At 37.8% G+C, this 16,446-nt stretch overlaps 1 protein-coding gene across 1 annotated transcript in view; it reads right to left on the bottom strand.

The window, feature by feature from the left end:
• Positions 1–1,844: 1,844 nt before the first annotated feature.
• Positions 1,845–16,446, bottom strand: part of LOC135223490 (uncharacterized) — an 804,746-nt gene continuing 790,144 nt past the window's right edge. The window contains 4 exon segments of the mRNA XM_064261928.1: positions 1,845–3,885; positions 4,272–4,427; positions 8,926–9,031; positions 13,948–14,086. Coding sequence (XP_064117998.1) covers positions 3,253–3,885; positions 4,272–4,427; positions 8,926–9,031; positions 13,948–14,086 — 1,034 coding nt within the window. The 3' untranslated portion in view covers positions 1,845–3,252.

Raw genomic sequence — 16,446 nt, 5'->3', positions numbered from 1 at the left:
GTGACCTTTTGCATAAAGCAAAAAAGATTCATCAGGGAAAAGGAAATAAGCACGTCGGTTCTGGAACTGCTGAGAATGGATATTGACTGCCAGTACCACGAGATATTTCTTCTCTTTCGTCTAAGAAGACTGCCTTATTTTTATGGAATTATCTCTCAGTACAGATTGGGATGTTTATCTAATTTTCTTTTGTAATTTTTTTTTACAGAATGTGAACAGAGGTGGACAAGACAGACCCAGTCTCACTTAGCAAAAACTGGATTTGTCTCAACTGTTACAATTTTTATGATTTCATTTCCTTTTACATTCACTCTTCCTACTTCTGTAACTGCTCTTGCAACTTTTCCGACTACGTCTGCAACTTCAGCAACCACTTTGGAACTTTCTTTTCAAACCCGGATGACCTACTTTATTCTATGATAAAGTCAAAACGAAATACTGCACCAGCTTTCTGATTGCAGTCATGAGAACACGCCAAAAGAACAATTCCCCGAAGAGCTTTTGGTAAGCAAATATAGACTACTATCTAACCATGAAAGAAAAAAGGCATGTACGTATAAGTTTTAGATCGTCAGTACTTTCTAAAATGCCAAGGAATGCAGGTCTGAAGTGGTAACCAAATATGGCATTTGGAGCTGTCCAATTATTTTTCGCATCCGTACTTGAAAGTACTATCCTCTTCTTCCTTTCCGGTAACTGATACTTAGTAAGGTGGCTGACTTTATCCTATCTCACTAAAGCTTAAAAGCTGTGGAGTGTTTTGCCGGTGTTGGCTAGTCTGAGAGTTATTCAACCAGGTAAGTCGGAAAAAAAAAACCACACGCACAGAGACACACACACATACACACACACACGACCGAACTTCAGAATAATCGTCTCATTCTCAGCTTAGAAAAAGATGGTAAACTACAGAAGCTTCACGATAAAAAAAGGGAAAAAAACACACACACATACGGGGTTGAATATTAAAATTGCAATCGTGAATGATTAAAAAGTAAAACGAAAGACAGATGAAAGCATCCAGTATATGAAAAGAATTCTTAGGAAGGCAGCAAAGAAAAGAGAGAGAGAGAGAGAAAAACACGCTCCTCTTAAAAGCGTCCAATAAACCTTCGATTTATACTGACTCTTTTGATGTGTCTCCATTGGGAGAGCAAAGTACACACGCCTAATTTCTAATAAGGAGATCACAAGCTTCTTCCAGAGGGAAACGATTGACTGATCAGTATTGATGACTAAGAGACGCACTTGGGAAAATATCAAAGAGCTCGATAACTCAATGGCTTTGATGTGAAAGACTCCGCGGGAAACAGAATCCGTCATACTTTGAGCGGCGGCGTTCCGTGGGAAATTGCTAGGACCTACAGAGATCGTTGTCAACGCATTATTAGACTTACTGGAACAAAAAATGACGCAAGACTTTCAAGAAAAATATCTGAGAATTTATGCATTTCTCAGCGTTTGACTGTGCAAAACTTTATATTTATATACATATATATAATATATTATATATATATATATTATATATATATATATATATATATATATAGATATATATATATCACATCATACAAAAAGGAGAACTATAAAATTCTGTCGAATTTTACGTCAATTGCATTATAACAAATACAGTTCGACTGGATGTAACAGAATAATGTTTTTGGAGGCAGAGATTAACGCTGTTTCAAATTTCAAAACACAAATGACCAAGAATGAACTTTAGTCTGAGAATGGCAATTATATATGTTAGATGACCTTCGTATTTGAGTAAATGACAGAGAGAGAGAGAGAGAGAGAGAGAGAGAGAGAGAGGAGAGGAGAGGAGAGAGAGAGAGAGAAGAGAGAGAGAGAGAGAGAGAGAGTTTTTAACTTAAAGACAACTATGACTGTAGAATGAATGATCAGTAAGAAGTATATTTACTGACCCGAGATTTTGGTTGCCATGGTTACTAACTGCCACTTTGCACATACGATGTTTCCAACAGTAATTTAAATTAATACTCATTCATAATATAATTCCAGACCCAGTTTGCTTAAGATCTTTAATTTCTTGGGAGAAATCTGAGAGTGTAACAAAGTAATAATGAAGAACATAGATTATCTTCGTATATTCGACATGGTTTCTGGGATAACCCTCCATTTTAACGAACCTGGAACTCAGCAGATGCATTTCCAGAAGTAAACGACTAACGGGAATTCAAGGTAGAAAACGCCTACGATATGAAGACAAACAAACAATCGCCTCTACTCAGACGAAGCTCGGGTGCCTCGCTACTTTCTCCTGATGTCTCTCTGACCTATGATTAAGGAATGAGCATTTGAACGACCCTTGCCACAAACGACACTCTACGGATTATTCTACATATTATTGCTGTTGCAATCAGCAAACTCTGACCGGTAACAAATACTTGAGACAATCTCCAAGAGAGTTCCTTCGACGGAATCCACTCCTCGAGCGGCTTCTCTCTCACCTACGAGTCAATATCGACACAATACTGATCTCTCACAACTCCGGAATTTCCGTTGTCGTACGACAACTCATTGGCAACTCGAGTTTTTTTTGTCTGGATCTCTGTTCCTGGAAAGGTTCGTTTCCAAGAGACCGCACTTGGTACAACGACGCCTTCATCATCGTCAGCCTTCGACCGAGAAGCGACTAAATCACTCTATGTTTCATTCGTATAAGATATCTGTTTCCAAACTTCCTTTCACTGCGCTTTTTCTGATTTCATCTTTTATCGGCACAGGTTGCCTTCTATTGCTAGAACGAAGACCACCTGCCTCACTCCCTGTCTCATACTGTCACTTCCTCAGTCAGCGTCGCTCGGTCGGAAAGGTTGTTGAGGATAAATGCCCGGGCACGGTCGGGGTCACGCACCTCTCTGAACCTCCCCTGGGTGGTCCTCCTGGGTGTCGAATGGGCAGATCGCACCGACCTGTCCTCGCCATTAGCCTCACTTTCCGCGCCGCATCGAGTGGCACTATCGTCCAGGTTCTCTAAACTACGACACACGCGCTCCGAGATCTCGGCGGCGGCGGTACCGTCACTCGAGACGCTCTTCCGCAGGAGGAGGAGGCGCTCCGCACTGCGGAACCCGAAGGAGGACGACCGCACCTCTCTGTCACTTACACTACTTTTGCAATCAGGGCCGGACTTTCTCCTGGCGTGACGGCTGCAGTTCACGTTTTCCCGGGAAACGCTCTGGCACTGGCACGACAAGGTCTCGCTCAGGGCGTACTTGTCGGCGCAATTCAAACTGACGTGGGAGGATCTCCTGTCGTGAAACCCGCCGGAAGAAGGAAGAATACTACGGTGGTCTTCATCTCCGGGCGACGATCGGAGGTGAACCGGTCCCCTGCTGCCAGGGGATGATATGCGTGAGCCTCCCGAAGGCCCTCCTCCTCTTCTCCTCCTCCTCCTCCTCCTCCTACTACTACTACTCCTCCTCCGATGGTCGAAGAACTCCTCAGGCTGATGCTCCCGTCAGCCGCGGCGGTCTCCTCCGAAGGGGACAGAGCCAAGTTGACGGGAGAGGTCGCCGCCCCTAAGTCGTCCTGAAAGGTGGCGCACACGATCTTGTCCGTCATGTTGGCCAGATAGTTGTTGACGTAGGGCTTCATGACGATGCCGTCGCTGTACTTCCTCTCCCGTCGGCTGGGCTTCCTGTTTTGCTTGTCGGAGTTGTTGCTGATCTCCGCGCTGTTGTTGTTGTTCTTCTTCTCCGTAATCACGACGGTCGTCGCAGGGGGAGGGGCCGCCACCCGCGCCGCGTTGTTGGCGGCCTCTTGCATGGCGACGATCTTAGCAAAGAGCACCTTGTTGCCAATGCGGAGGTTTCTGTCCTTCAGGATCTCCAGCTGCATGTACAGGCGACGGAACTCCTCCTGTGGGGTGAATGAGGCGTGAGAAGACTCGGGTGCCCTATTTAGGAAGTCAGGTTTAGGCGACAACTTGTGTTCACCACATTAATTACGGAACATAACTGAGAGGGACACAGTAGCTTAATAAGAGTAAATTTTAAATATTCAATTTAATATATTTCATCAAGTAAATGTTTAAGAATTAACCTGAGATACATATTTACCCCTGTTGAAGAATTTAGCTGCCAGACATATTTACCCCTCCTACTAAAACCCTTAAATTATCCCCTGGATACTCATGAATAACATCTTGGAATACTGTCTCAAGATTATCTGTTTCTACAAAGTTTTCAGGCTGACTACTCACACCCGCTCGGTGGGTGGAGTCATTCACCACCTTCGCGTCTTACCTGGACGTCGCCCTCGACCTGACCCGAAGAGGACGTCGAGGTGATCATGTTGTGGCTGTTGGTGGCGTTCGGCCTCTGGAGGAACTTGGCAGCCATTGGTTTCGTCATGGACATGCTGTCCTCTCCTTTCCCTTGACCCTTGAACACCAAATAGGCCTGGGGATAAGAGAAGATGGTTAGCTAGCCCTCTTGGTGAATCATGCATTAAGGGTAATCTCATTTTAATTCATGCAATATGATATCTGATGAAACGCACAATTCAATCAACCAAAACGCTCACACGTCCAGTTATTATTAAAAACGATTTAATTTTTCGTTTTGTCAAAGGTTTCTTGAAAGATACTTTGGGGATCATCCGGGGCTGATACGACTATAGAAAAAAATTAAACATTTCAGTATACACAAGATGAGATGACCCTAGTACAAACTAAAGGTGAGATAACGCATACCTAGAAAAACACTCACGAAAAGTATGATATACGAAAAAGTAAAACGAACAAATGCTATCAATATCAACATACGCAGGATAATGTGGTGTCCTCATGGTTATTGGTTAAGTCTGTTTGGGCAATGACGGTGTTTATAGAATTAATTCACTATAACTAAAGTCCATATCATCTAGAAACTGAGCAATGTGTGTACTTGCATCCTGGACATTTTTTTTTATAAAGAATCGAGAGCTTTGCAACGTGGGAAATAGGACAGTTTAAGCAAAAGAAATTTTTTATGAGCCTCCATACAAGAATATAGGTAATAAAAAATTAAGGAAGCAATGTATCCATCAGGGAGGTAGGTGGGGTGGGGGCTTACTTCCCTAATAAATATCTGATATAACACAGGTTTTAGGTACGTATATATACCACTGCTGCTCTAATGCGCTCAGGTTTCACCATTATTTATTTTTATTTATTTTTTATTTTTTTTAGGAAATAGCTGTCTTGGTTGGTTGAGTAAAACAGAGTCCTTTTATGGATACAAGGGAGTGCTGATAACTGTGCACAGATGCTACGAGTACTGAGACAGAGAGAGAGAGAGAGAGGAGAGAGAGAGAGAGAGAGAGAGAGAGAGAGAGAGAGGTACACGCAACTGTGAATAATTACAAGTCGATTGAGGCAATTTGTCGTTGCGAGAAGCACTTACCAATTGCAAACAATGGAAAAAAATAAGAATAAAAATAAGATAAAAAAAAAAACACCCACCCAAGACAAACTTGAAAAAAATAACACCTGCAGAACACCGAAAAAAATATAGCCATTTGCCGAGTGACTTTATTAACTTCATTGGGCAAAAGCGACTTGGTGCTTATATTTCTACCTTCTTCTGATCATTCTTTCTCGGGGAGGAGGAGGAGGAGGAGGAGGAGTAATGCTAACTGCTCCCGAGGGCTTCCGTCCGAACGATCAGCTGAGGTAATTAGGTGAGTGAATCATCAACAAGAAGGGATCCTAACCGCCTAGATGACATTAAGCGGCATTATTGTTAGCAACTGCCGAGCGGCTATAAATCTTTCCTAATGGATATTTGTTTACCGAGGTGCAATCAAGGGATTCGGAGTGCAACAACGCTTAAATGGGGATAAGCTCTACCGTTATTACGTAATAATTACGTAATAAATACGAGGAGGACAGAAGAAGATATGGCCGGGCAGTTATTAATCTTCGGTCTAATTTACGTAAACAGCCAACAGGTGCTCAGTCGAGCCTTTGCCGTTTCAAGGTTCAAGGTTGAAAACAGTTACCTAATTAAGGCCTCTTCCTGGAAGGAAAGTCTGTGATGGTATAAGGCCAGCTTAATATTGAACACTGCAAAAACACTTCCTTATTACCGGTTTAGTATCCAAGTCAGCCAATACTTTATTTTATTAGATTGTCGTCACCTTCATGCCTCTGTCTGACATCTGATTAACTTGCTGGTTTCTGTAGACTTTTATGTCTTTTAATTGCTGCGTAAGGTCATTTTTAGATTATCGTCTGCATCTAGTTCAATAACACTGGTAAAACTTATTTCTGACAGTTTATTTTATCTTTGAATGATTTAACTGTGCTTCTTAAATTATTGTAATTAACACCAAAAGTGAGAAAAAAAACAATATTCCAAAAGTCTCATATTGCAAAAAAGAGAGAGAAAAAAACAGAAACTAGTGTCAGCAACAACAACACATACATACACACACACACACACATACACACATGCCGACGGCGTCTGCCATTCTCTCTCAGTCACCCATCCAGATATTAGCCAGACTGAATGAATTCATGTGACGCAGAAGTTATTTATTCTAGTTAAGCACGCTGATAATAGGTATCAGTTACACAAATCTAGTTAAGCACACACATATTTGGTATCAGTTACACACTTCTAGTTAAACATATACATGGTATCAGTTACACATGTCTAGTTAAACACACTGATATAGGTATCAGTTACACACATCTAGTTAAACACACTGATAATAGGTATCAGTTACACACGTCAAGTTAAGCACACGGGTAATAGGTATCAGTTACACTGCCTAGTTTTCTGGAACTTCAGCAAAATTAATCCTTTTTATCCAATGGAAATATTTTGGTGGAAATGGAAATATAATTTTGATATCTTTTTCAATTTGGTGAAATGAATCCACGATACAGTATTCATTAATTTTTATTCTTTTATCTATGAAACAATAATCGTAAGGCAGTGGCGTTTGGCAGTTTTCAATTACGAAATAGTAGGTTTTATAATATTAGGTGAATATATATAAATGAAAATGAATATTGATATATATATGATCGTACTTTCAACAACAGAATTCTTGTAATATTAATAATAATATTAATAATAATATTATTGTACAATGCTAAAAATTACTAGTATTGTACAATATCTTTTAGCACTACTGTGGTTTTTAATTAGTTCAATAATAATAATAATAATAATAATAATAATAATAATAATAATAATAAAATTATCATCATCATCATCATCATCTCATCATCATATCATATCATATCATTATTATAATTATTATTTTATTATTATTATTTATTCTTTTGATTATTACATTATTATTATATTATTATCATTTAATTTTGAAAAAAATGGTTTAGCTTTGTGAAAGTCCTACAATAATACATGGACTTGACTCCCCTTCAAATATATCAGTTCGGAAGTAAAAATATTACCAATACACCAGCGAGATATTTATTAGTTATCAAAATCTCTCTCTTCCATATATATCTTGGTAAATAAACATATTAAACGTGTGAGAGCTATATTCCATTTTTATTCTATTTCATATCTTTCTTCTTTCCCTCTCTTTTACACATTATTTTCAGTGGGATATTTCGCCTTCTGTGTACCACCTCTCTCTCTCTCTCTCTCTCTCTCTCTCTCTCTCTCTCTCTGTCGCTTTTACACATAATTCGCTAAGTAAAAGTATCTATGATCAGTGGGATATTTCATCTTCCATGTGCCACTGCTCTCTCTCTCTCTCTCTCTCTCTCTCTCTCTCTCTCTCTCTCTCTCTCTCTCTCTCTCTCTCCTCTTACGCATAATTTGCTGAGTAAAAGTATCTACGATCTGTGGGGTATTTCATCTTCAACGTACCAGCTCTCTCTCTCTCTCTCTCTCTCTCTCTCTTCTCGTCTCTCTCTTCTCTTCTCTCTCTCTCTCTCTCTCTCTCTCTCTCTCAAATTGCGCGGCAATACTTCCCCCTTTCATTTGGTATTCCCGGCATAATCTTCAGGGACTGAGTAGAAAATGAAAGGCCGTCTTCAAAGCCGCTTCGAATTCACCTTCTTTCTTTCTTTCCCGGGAATCGGTGTACAATTTATCTCAACAAATATCCGCAGATGAGATCGGCTCCGTTTCTTAGCCTAGGCTGAAATAAATCTCCCCTTGACGCTTGTTGACCTTTATGATAACCAGAAGGCTTCCTGGAAGTCGCTGTTAGGTTTTGCGAATCATGCAGTTTTTTTTTTACAGTTTTAGGACACATTAACCCTTCAACGTAGGGTAAGCTATTTCAGTTGAATTTAATTGTTCAGTTGGAATAATAAATACCGATCATCACTCAAGTCTTTTTATTTTTTATTTACTGTTGTTGCAATTCGTCTAAAACGGTTATTTATCTATATTGCTACTGAAAAAACTTTAACGTGAAACACGACCGTAGAACAGGAAATGATGTCATGAAGGTATGACCATCTGACATGTCAACGAAAATTGAGAATCATATGTTGCACTTGCTACCCCTCATTATACAGATGTCTGTTCCAGCTCTAATAAATATATTTGAAAACGACAGGTATATGTATGTACGGGAGGCAATAAACTTTTATCATTATCGTGGTATTGCGGGTTTGTTTCCCACTGCCGGACATCATAATTTCTTCATATTTCTTGCACTTGGATTTCAAGGCTTTGTAGTGACAAGCATATAAAAAAAAATCGCGAAGAATTTGATAAGTTAAGAGGGCTTTGTGGCTATTATAATTTCATGACTGCATGATTTATGGATATTAAAACTGGCGTCACAATTATATAGATGACATGCTGATGAACGCAACGATATTGTCGAAAGATAGAAAAGCTGACTAACGATGGAAACGAATACACGGAACCTATCAACGGTCTTTTCACAGAGGCCGAAGGAATGGGCAACTCCACTTACCTTACTCCCGAAGATGATAGCGATGAGGAGGGTGATGGTTAACTGGGTGTGGCAGAAGAAGATGATGAACAAAAGGTCCGGATTCGCAGGTGACTGCAGGAACAGCCTACAAAGTGCAAAAAAAAAAAAAAAAATTAATAACAATAAAAAAGGCGTGACCTGGCCTCCAGCTTACTCGGCAGACGTGCAATAATCTACGGTCAAATAGAGCGTTGTTTCGCCAACGAAAATTAAAATAAATACGCTATATTTTATTAGCAAGAATTTTTCTGTACTGTTTAACATGCATGTTGTATATTTTTTTTTACATTTTCAATCTAATGAATAACTCGTAAACATCCTCTCCTAAAATTCCTGTATCTGTAACTCAACGCGAAACACCTTTTTCACACCTTTTTTTATGTTTTTCCATAGACCTTTCCTAACCCAACCACCCCCAACCACAACAAAAAGAACAAAGTAGTTTGCAGGCTTACTCCCCGAGTAAGCAAAAAGAGACATTAACAATATTGTCATCTTTCATTTAATTGCTGCAATAGCGTCTGATATCTGTTTTGACAGCTGACAGACAAAATCAGGAAAATGATTAATTCGTGAATCACGAATCACAAACAATCAAAGGACCTGTCTAATTGATCTTTATAGTGTGATTTGCCCGACTTTTTCATGTGGCATTGCCCGCTTACAAAGCGGTATTATTTTTTCCCACCCGATTTCATTAAACTTTTTTCATTCATTCTAAAGCAGGGAATATCATTTATATATCTGAAATCTAATTATAACTGCTGAATGTATAATGGATGACAAAGTCCACACAATTAGTCCCTTTTGTTGGAACGGAAATGTCTATTGAAAGGGTTTATTTTTCGAACAAGAAATTGACGATGAAAACACAATAAAGAGCAAAGTGGTAAACACGTAACACTATTATCAGTAGAGCTAAAACATCAGCGGGTTATATCATTCCAGGGGCTTTCAAACATCCATTAATTTGTTTCATTGATTTTTGTTTTCCTTGACTCACCCCTGCTCTGCTTTTCTCGTGATCAGTGACTCTGCGTTGCTTTTCTCAGAACATGGGCCATCATAATAAAATTATTATTTCTACTTTGATTTTCAAGAGAAACATCACATTATCAAAGTTGTCTTTCTGTAGTGTGCCATCAGAATCGCTGCTGTCACAACGAATGCTTAATTTTTTAGTGTGTGTGTGTGTGTGTGTGTGTGTGTGTGTGTGTGTGTGTGTTTGTGTGTGTGTGTGTGTGTGTGTGTGTGTGTGTGTGTTCTTAAACAAAAATCAAGGCTGTCAAAATACGTTTCATTACGGATTGCTTTCCACAAGAATCATTACCTTCACAAAATGGTTATTTCCCATTTTTGTTTATACATAAAGAGAACCACTACTGTTCCTAGAGGACCCAGAACTGGCTAATTTTGGTGAGAAAGACTCTTACAAAAGCGTTAGTTTCCCATATTTTTGCAATGAGAACCATTACTCTCATAATAACGCAGGAATTTAAAATAATATTGTATCATCAAATTACTACTGGTCATAGGGCAATTACTTTATGATACTTTAGAGCAAAAAAGAAATCTATCAAGTTTGTGGTAGTTAAAATTAATATCGAACCCTTTCTTAGTGAAAGTATCTCACACAGATGATATAGTGGAATTTGAAATCCCTTGATTCATTTCAGTAGCAACTCCATTCATTTTGTTTTATGCTATTTGTTCTCATTAAGAGGTTCCGTTTTCTCCATCTGCATCACGCCATCATCATCTTCGTCACCTCTTTTGGTTCCTCCTTTTTCCTTTGTTTCTGTCTTTAATTAGTACTTCCTTCCCTCTTTATTTCCCTGTTAATGTTTACACCTGTTCCCTGCTCCAGTGTTCCCGAACTTCTTCACCCATTTATTACCACCGCTGATTATTTCCTCTTGTGTTTATTGCCATATACAGATGTTTCTTACGTATTTCTCTCTTATCGTTGCCTCAATTATTTCCTCTCTATTTCTTCTTCTGGTTATTATTCTTTAAATAAATCACCAGTTAAAATTCCTGTTTTAACAAGGATTCTTCCATTTCCATTTTCTGATTGCTGCTTTTTACCTTTGAACCCTTACTTTAGTTATTGTGAATCTATCTCAGTTATCTTCAAGTTCCTTCACGTATACTTCCCATTCATTTTTAGTTTTCTGTCCGCCCAGATCTTAAAAACTACTAAAGTTAGAGCGCTGTAAATTGCTATGTTGATCATCCACCCTCCAATCACCAAACATACCAAATTGCAGCCCTCTAATCTCAATAGTTTTAATGTGATCTAAGGTTAAAGTCAGCCATGAATCGTGCATCTGGCAGCACTTTCCGGAGGCATGGGACACATCCCCACTCTACCACATCTAATGAGCAACTGGAGAGCTGCCGATCAAAGCTGATGATTTTATACAGCATTATACGTTGTACAGAAAACTCGATTGCTCCGAGGAAACTTCGGCGTATTTTTTACTTGTATATTTCTTAAAACCATGTTACCGAATTAGTTACTCAGAATAAAAAATGTAAACTTGAAACTGAAGGTCAAACTCATGTTCCTTTACGTTTACGAAGGCGAAACAAAATGCAAGGTAATACGACCGAATGAATAAAAGAGAGAGAGAAAAAAATTCTCGTTTTAATCCTTTCCTTCTATTTCTGGAAGACTCCATCTTTAATCTTCAAAGCGAACAAGATCCTAAGCCGTTTTAACTCCCCTTCTCTGTAACTTTCTTCTTTCTGTTGTTGCAGATAATTATTTTTAAATTTATTTCTGACAAGCTCTCTCTCTCTCTCTCTCTCTCTCTCAGTCCAATCTTCGTGTTTCATTCCTTCCTTTCAGACCAGTCACAATTTATACTTGTGGTTTGTGTAAGTTCACATATATATATTTTTTTTCTGGAGATTGGAAATTTTTTTTTCTTAAGTTTTCATTTTACTAAAACACGTTGAGTCTGACATATTTCTTTGATGTGTACGCATTCTCTGTTTATGTTGAAAATTTTATGCATCTACTTAATCTAACATCTCTCTCTCTCTCTCTCTCTCTCTTTCTTCTGAAATATCTCTATGAAGTATACGCGTTCTTTGTTTGTCTCAATCTTTATACTTTCTCTACATAATCTAACATTTCTCTCTCTCTCTCTCTCTCTCTCTCTATCTGCTTTTTGTTAACTGGCGAGTCCTCTCCTCCACTCCATGGCGTCATTAAGATCTCGAATGACCCATTTCGAGGCGGTTTCTTTAATCGGCTCTCCCTTATCTCGCGAGGACGCCAGTGTCTCGTATTCCGTTTTTCCCCTCTCGACGTCGTCTCTCGCTCCCTGCACTGATTCTAATTATCTCTATCACTTTAATGATCTCATCACATCATTATCTCCAAACTCAACCTTCTCAGTTACCTTTCCCTTCCCCTCGCCTTAAAAAAAAAAAAAAAAAAAAAAAGAAAAAAATTTGAGTGACTAAATTCCTTCGTCCGTCAAGAAACATATATATATAGAGAGCTATCTCAGTCTCCATATTTTTTACTACTCCATCTATTCTATGATTCTCCCTCGAGTCGTCTCAGCTGGCCAGGTCGTCTTTTCTCTATTTCACTCAAGTCTGACTTTTTCTGATCTTTATCATTCATTTACTTCTTCCTTTACGCTAATATTAGCTGCTGTCAGTCTCTTCGCTTACTGTCGCCACATTAAACATTGGGGCTTCTTCCTCTTTCGCCTAGCGGTAGTTTTTTTAATGTTCATTTCTTTTACCACATTTCTTGCCTTTCTCATTAGTATTGTACTTAAAATTTTTCAATCTACTGTGTTCTGTTTCCATGTTTTTTTAACAAATTAATTCCACAGTAGCATCTTGTTTCGTCTTATTTCCCATTACATTAGTCATTATTACTTTTTTCGTCTCTTGACATTTTCTTTTTGCATCCAAAAAAGATAAAGACACAATTCAAGTTAAAGAGACAACTAAAGCAAGATGTGAAAACGAGTCTTAGCATTGACGAATATATTCATTGGCCTTCATCCAAAAAAGCTAAAGACACAATTCAAGGTAAAGACACAAGTCAAGTCAAAGAGATGACTAGAGCAAGATATGAAAACGAGTTTTTGAAGTAACGAATATATTCATCTCGACGCAGCTATGTTTTTTTTTTTTTACATCTAAGCTTAGTTGTGTTTCGTGTGGATTTCCAATCGACATCCCGGGATGCCGATAAATAACTAGCTTACAGAAAGTCGAGTGTCTTTATCTCATAAGATGACAATCACATTTTCACCCTTTCCTGACGAAGGCTCAAGAGGGAATAGCAACAGGTTAGCAATGAATACAGAAGCACATCATCCACTCTCGCCTTCTCCTTTTATTTTGCGAGTCGTCTTATTCCTTTGTGAAACGACCTTGAGCAGTTTGACGTTTCCTCATTAAGATTTCAGGTAGTTGAAACAGACGATGGGTTTGCAATGAAAGTGGAATGTCCTTGACTTGGTTCATTACGTCCCTCTTAGGTTATACGAGATGGTTCTTTTTAATTATGTAGCATAGTTTTCCTAACTGATATTAAAAAAAAACAATACTCAAACTAAAACGATATTCTAACAAGCTAGAAACAAACAAACCCAACAAAATTAAGGCGTGATCCGACCTCCCACTTACTAGGAAAGCGTGCTAAAATCTATGGTCAAGTAGAGCGTTGTTTCACCAACGAAAATTAAAATAAATAGCTATATTTTATTAGAAATAATTGTTCTGTACTGCTTAACATGCATATTATTCCTTTTTTACAGTTTCATTCTGACAACTAATCATAAATATCCTAACCTAAAATTCCTGTATTTTTCACTCAACGCAAAACACCTCTTTCAGAACTTTTTAGGGTTTCCTACCTCCACAAAAAGAACTCGAACAAAAACAACAAGAACAAAGTCATTTGTAGGCTTACTCTCCGGGTAAGGGAGAGATATAAAGGACGAGCCATTGGCGGCAACTTACATGGACACGTTGAGGAAGAGGGAGAGCAAGAACTCGTTGTAGATGGCCATGGAGATGAATTTGGATTCGTTGAATTCCGAGGGGGCCTTCCTCACCATGATGCACAGCCTGATCCCCCACACAAGGAACATCATCTCCACTGAGGGCAAGAAAAAAGCCGATGTTTTTTGGATGAGGGAAAAAGGTGATGTTTTTATCTTCCACTGAGGGGAGGATAAGGTGATGTTTTCAACCTCACTGAGGGGGAAAATGAGTTTCAATTTCAAAAAAGAAAGGAAAAAGTGATGTTTTTAACTCAACTTATGAGAAAAGTGATGTTTTTAACTTAACTCAGGAAAAAGTGATATTTTTAACCCAACTGAGGGGAAAAGGTGATGTTTTCAACTTCACTGAAGGGAGGATAAGGTGATGTTTTCAACTTCACTGAGGGGAAGGTAAGGTGATGTTTTCAACTTTCACTGAGGGGAAGATAAGGTGATGTTTTCAACTTCCTGAGGGGAGGGTAAGGTATGTTTTCAACTTCTCGAGGGGAGGGTAAGGTGATGTTTTCAACTTCTCTGAGGGGAGGGTAAGGTGATGTTTTCAACTTCTCTGAGGGGAGGGTAAGGTGATGTTTTCAACTTCTCTGAGGGGAGGGTAAGGTGATGTTTTCAACTTCACAGACGGGGAAAATGAGTTTCAATTTCAAAAAGGGGGAAAAAAGGTAATGTTTTTAACTCAACTTAGGAAAAAAGTGATGCTTTTAACTGAACTGAGGGGAAGATAAGGTGATGTTTTCAACTTTCACTGAGGGGGAAATGAGTTTCAACTTCAAAAAGGGGAAGAGAGGGTAATGTTTTTAACTCAACTAAGGGGAAATGGTGTTCATTTTTTTCTTTTTTGTAGGATTGAAGGGAGTTCATTTTTCTACAAAAAGAAGAAATCAACACCTTCAATCTTTAAAAAGAAAAAATAAACACCTTTACAATCCTAAAAAAGATTAAATATACACGTTTACAAAAAAAATGATCACCCTTCAATCCTACAATAAGAAAATTGAACACTTTTTCAATCTTGTAAAAAGGAAAAATGAATACCCTTCAATTCTACAAAAATTGAACACCTTTTCAATCTTACAAAAAGAAAAATTGAACACCTTTTCAATCCTACAGAAATATAAAATGAAAACCCTTCAATCCAACAAAAAGCAAAACTGAACACATTTTCATTTTTATAAAAAGGAAAAATAAACACCTTTTCAATCCTACAAAAAGAAAAAATGACCACCTTCAATCTTATAAAAAGGGAAAATGAACACCCTTCAATTCTAACAAAAAATTTGAACACCTTTCCAATCTTACAAAAAGAAAAAATGAACACCTTTTTCAGGTCCTACCGGAAATTTATAAAATAAAAAACCCTTCCAAAATTCCATACAAAAAGAAAAACAAAATGAACACATTTTCAATCTCAAAAAAGGGAAAATGAACACCATTTCAATTCTACAAAAAGAAGAAATGAACACCTTTTCAATCTTATAAAAAGGAAAAATAAACACCTTTTCTATCCTACAAAAAGATAAAATGACCACCTTTAATCTTATAAAAAGGGAAAATGAACACCATTTCAATTTAAAAAAAAAAGAAGAAATGAACACCTTTTCAATCTTATAAAAAGGAAAAATAAACACCTTTTCAATCCTACAAAAAGAAGAAATGAACACCTTTTCATTCTTATAAAAAGGAAAAATAAACACCTTTTCAATCCTACAAAAAGAAAAATGACCACCTTCAATCTTATAAAAAGGGAAAATGAACACCATTTCAAACCTACAAAAAGAAGAAATGAAAATCCCTCAACCTACAAAACGAAAAAATGAATCTGAAAAAAGAAAGGAAAAAATAAATCTTCTTAACCATAAAATAAAAAAAATGGAGAAATTAAAATAAAGGAGAAAACGTCTTTGAAAAGTGGCCTACACTTAAACGGCTCAAAGGCAGGAAAGGAAGAGATACGGCCGGTGCTTTCGGTGGCTAATTTCGAGTGTTGGGGGGTGGTGGGGGCGTGCGCAGGTGGGGGGTTAAAAAGAGAGTAGATTGATCGCAGACCAGAAATAGAAACTGAAAATGAAGAGCCGGAAAATATGAAAGGGCACCAGATGAGTTGCAATATTGCTGGAAGATGCTAGTATCAATCTTTTCTTGGAGGATGGCTGATTCTATTATCTTTATCATTGAAACTAATTCATCGTTTTTCTAACATATTAATATGCAAATTATCTTTTACCGCCTTTCTAACAATAAAATAATAATAATAATAATGATAATGATAATAATAATAACAACAATAATAATAATTATTATTCTATTAGCTTGTAAGCTGTTTTGTTTCCTTCTATATCTTATAATCTATTTTTCTATGAGTTTACTACATGACGTTTCTGCTCCTTATTATATCGGCGTGTTCATGAAATTTGTAAGATGGAATCTGCAAGTAATAGTAAATAGGTCATTTAACTGG

The sequence above is a fragment of the Macrobrachium nipponense genome, chromosome 10 (genome assembly GCF_015104395.2).
Source record: "Macrobrachium nipponense isolate FS-2020 chromosome 10, ASM1510439v2, whole genome shotgun sequence".
Classification (NCBI taxonomy): domain Eukaryota; kingdom Metazoa; phylum Arthropoda; class Malacostraca; order Decapoda; family Palaemonidae; genus Macrobrachium; species Macrobrachium nipponense.
The sequence above is the reverse complement of the archived record's forward strand: the minus strand, read 5'-3'. Positions and strand labels throughout refer to the sequence as shown.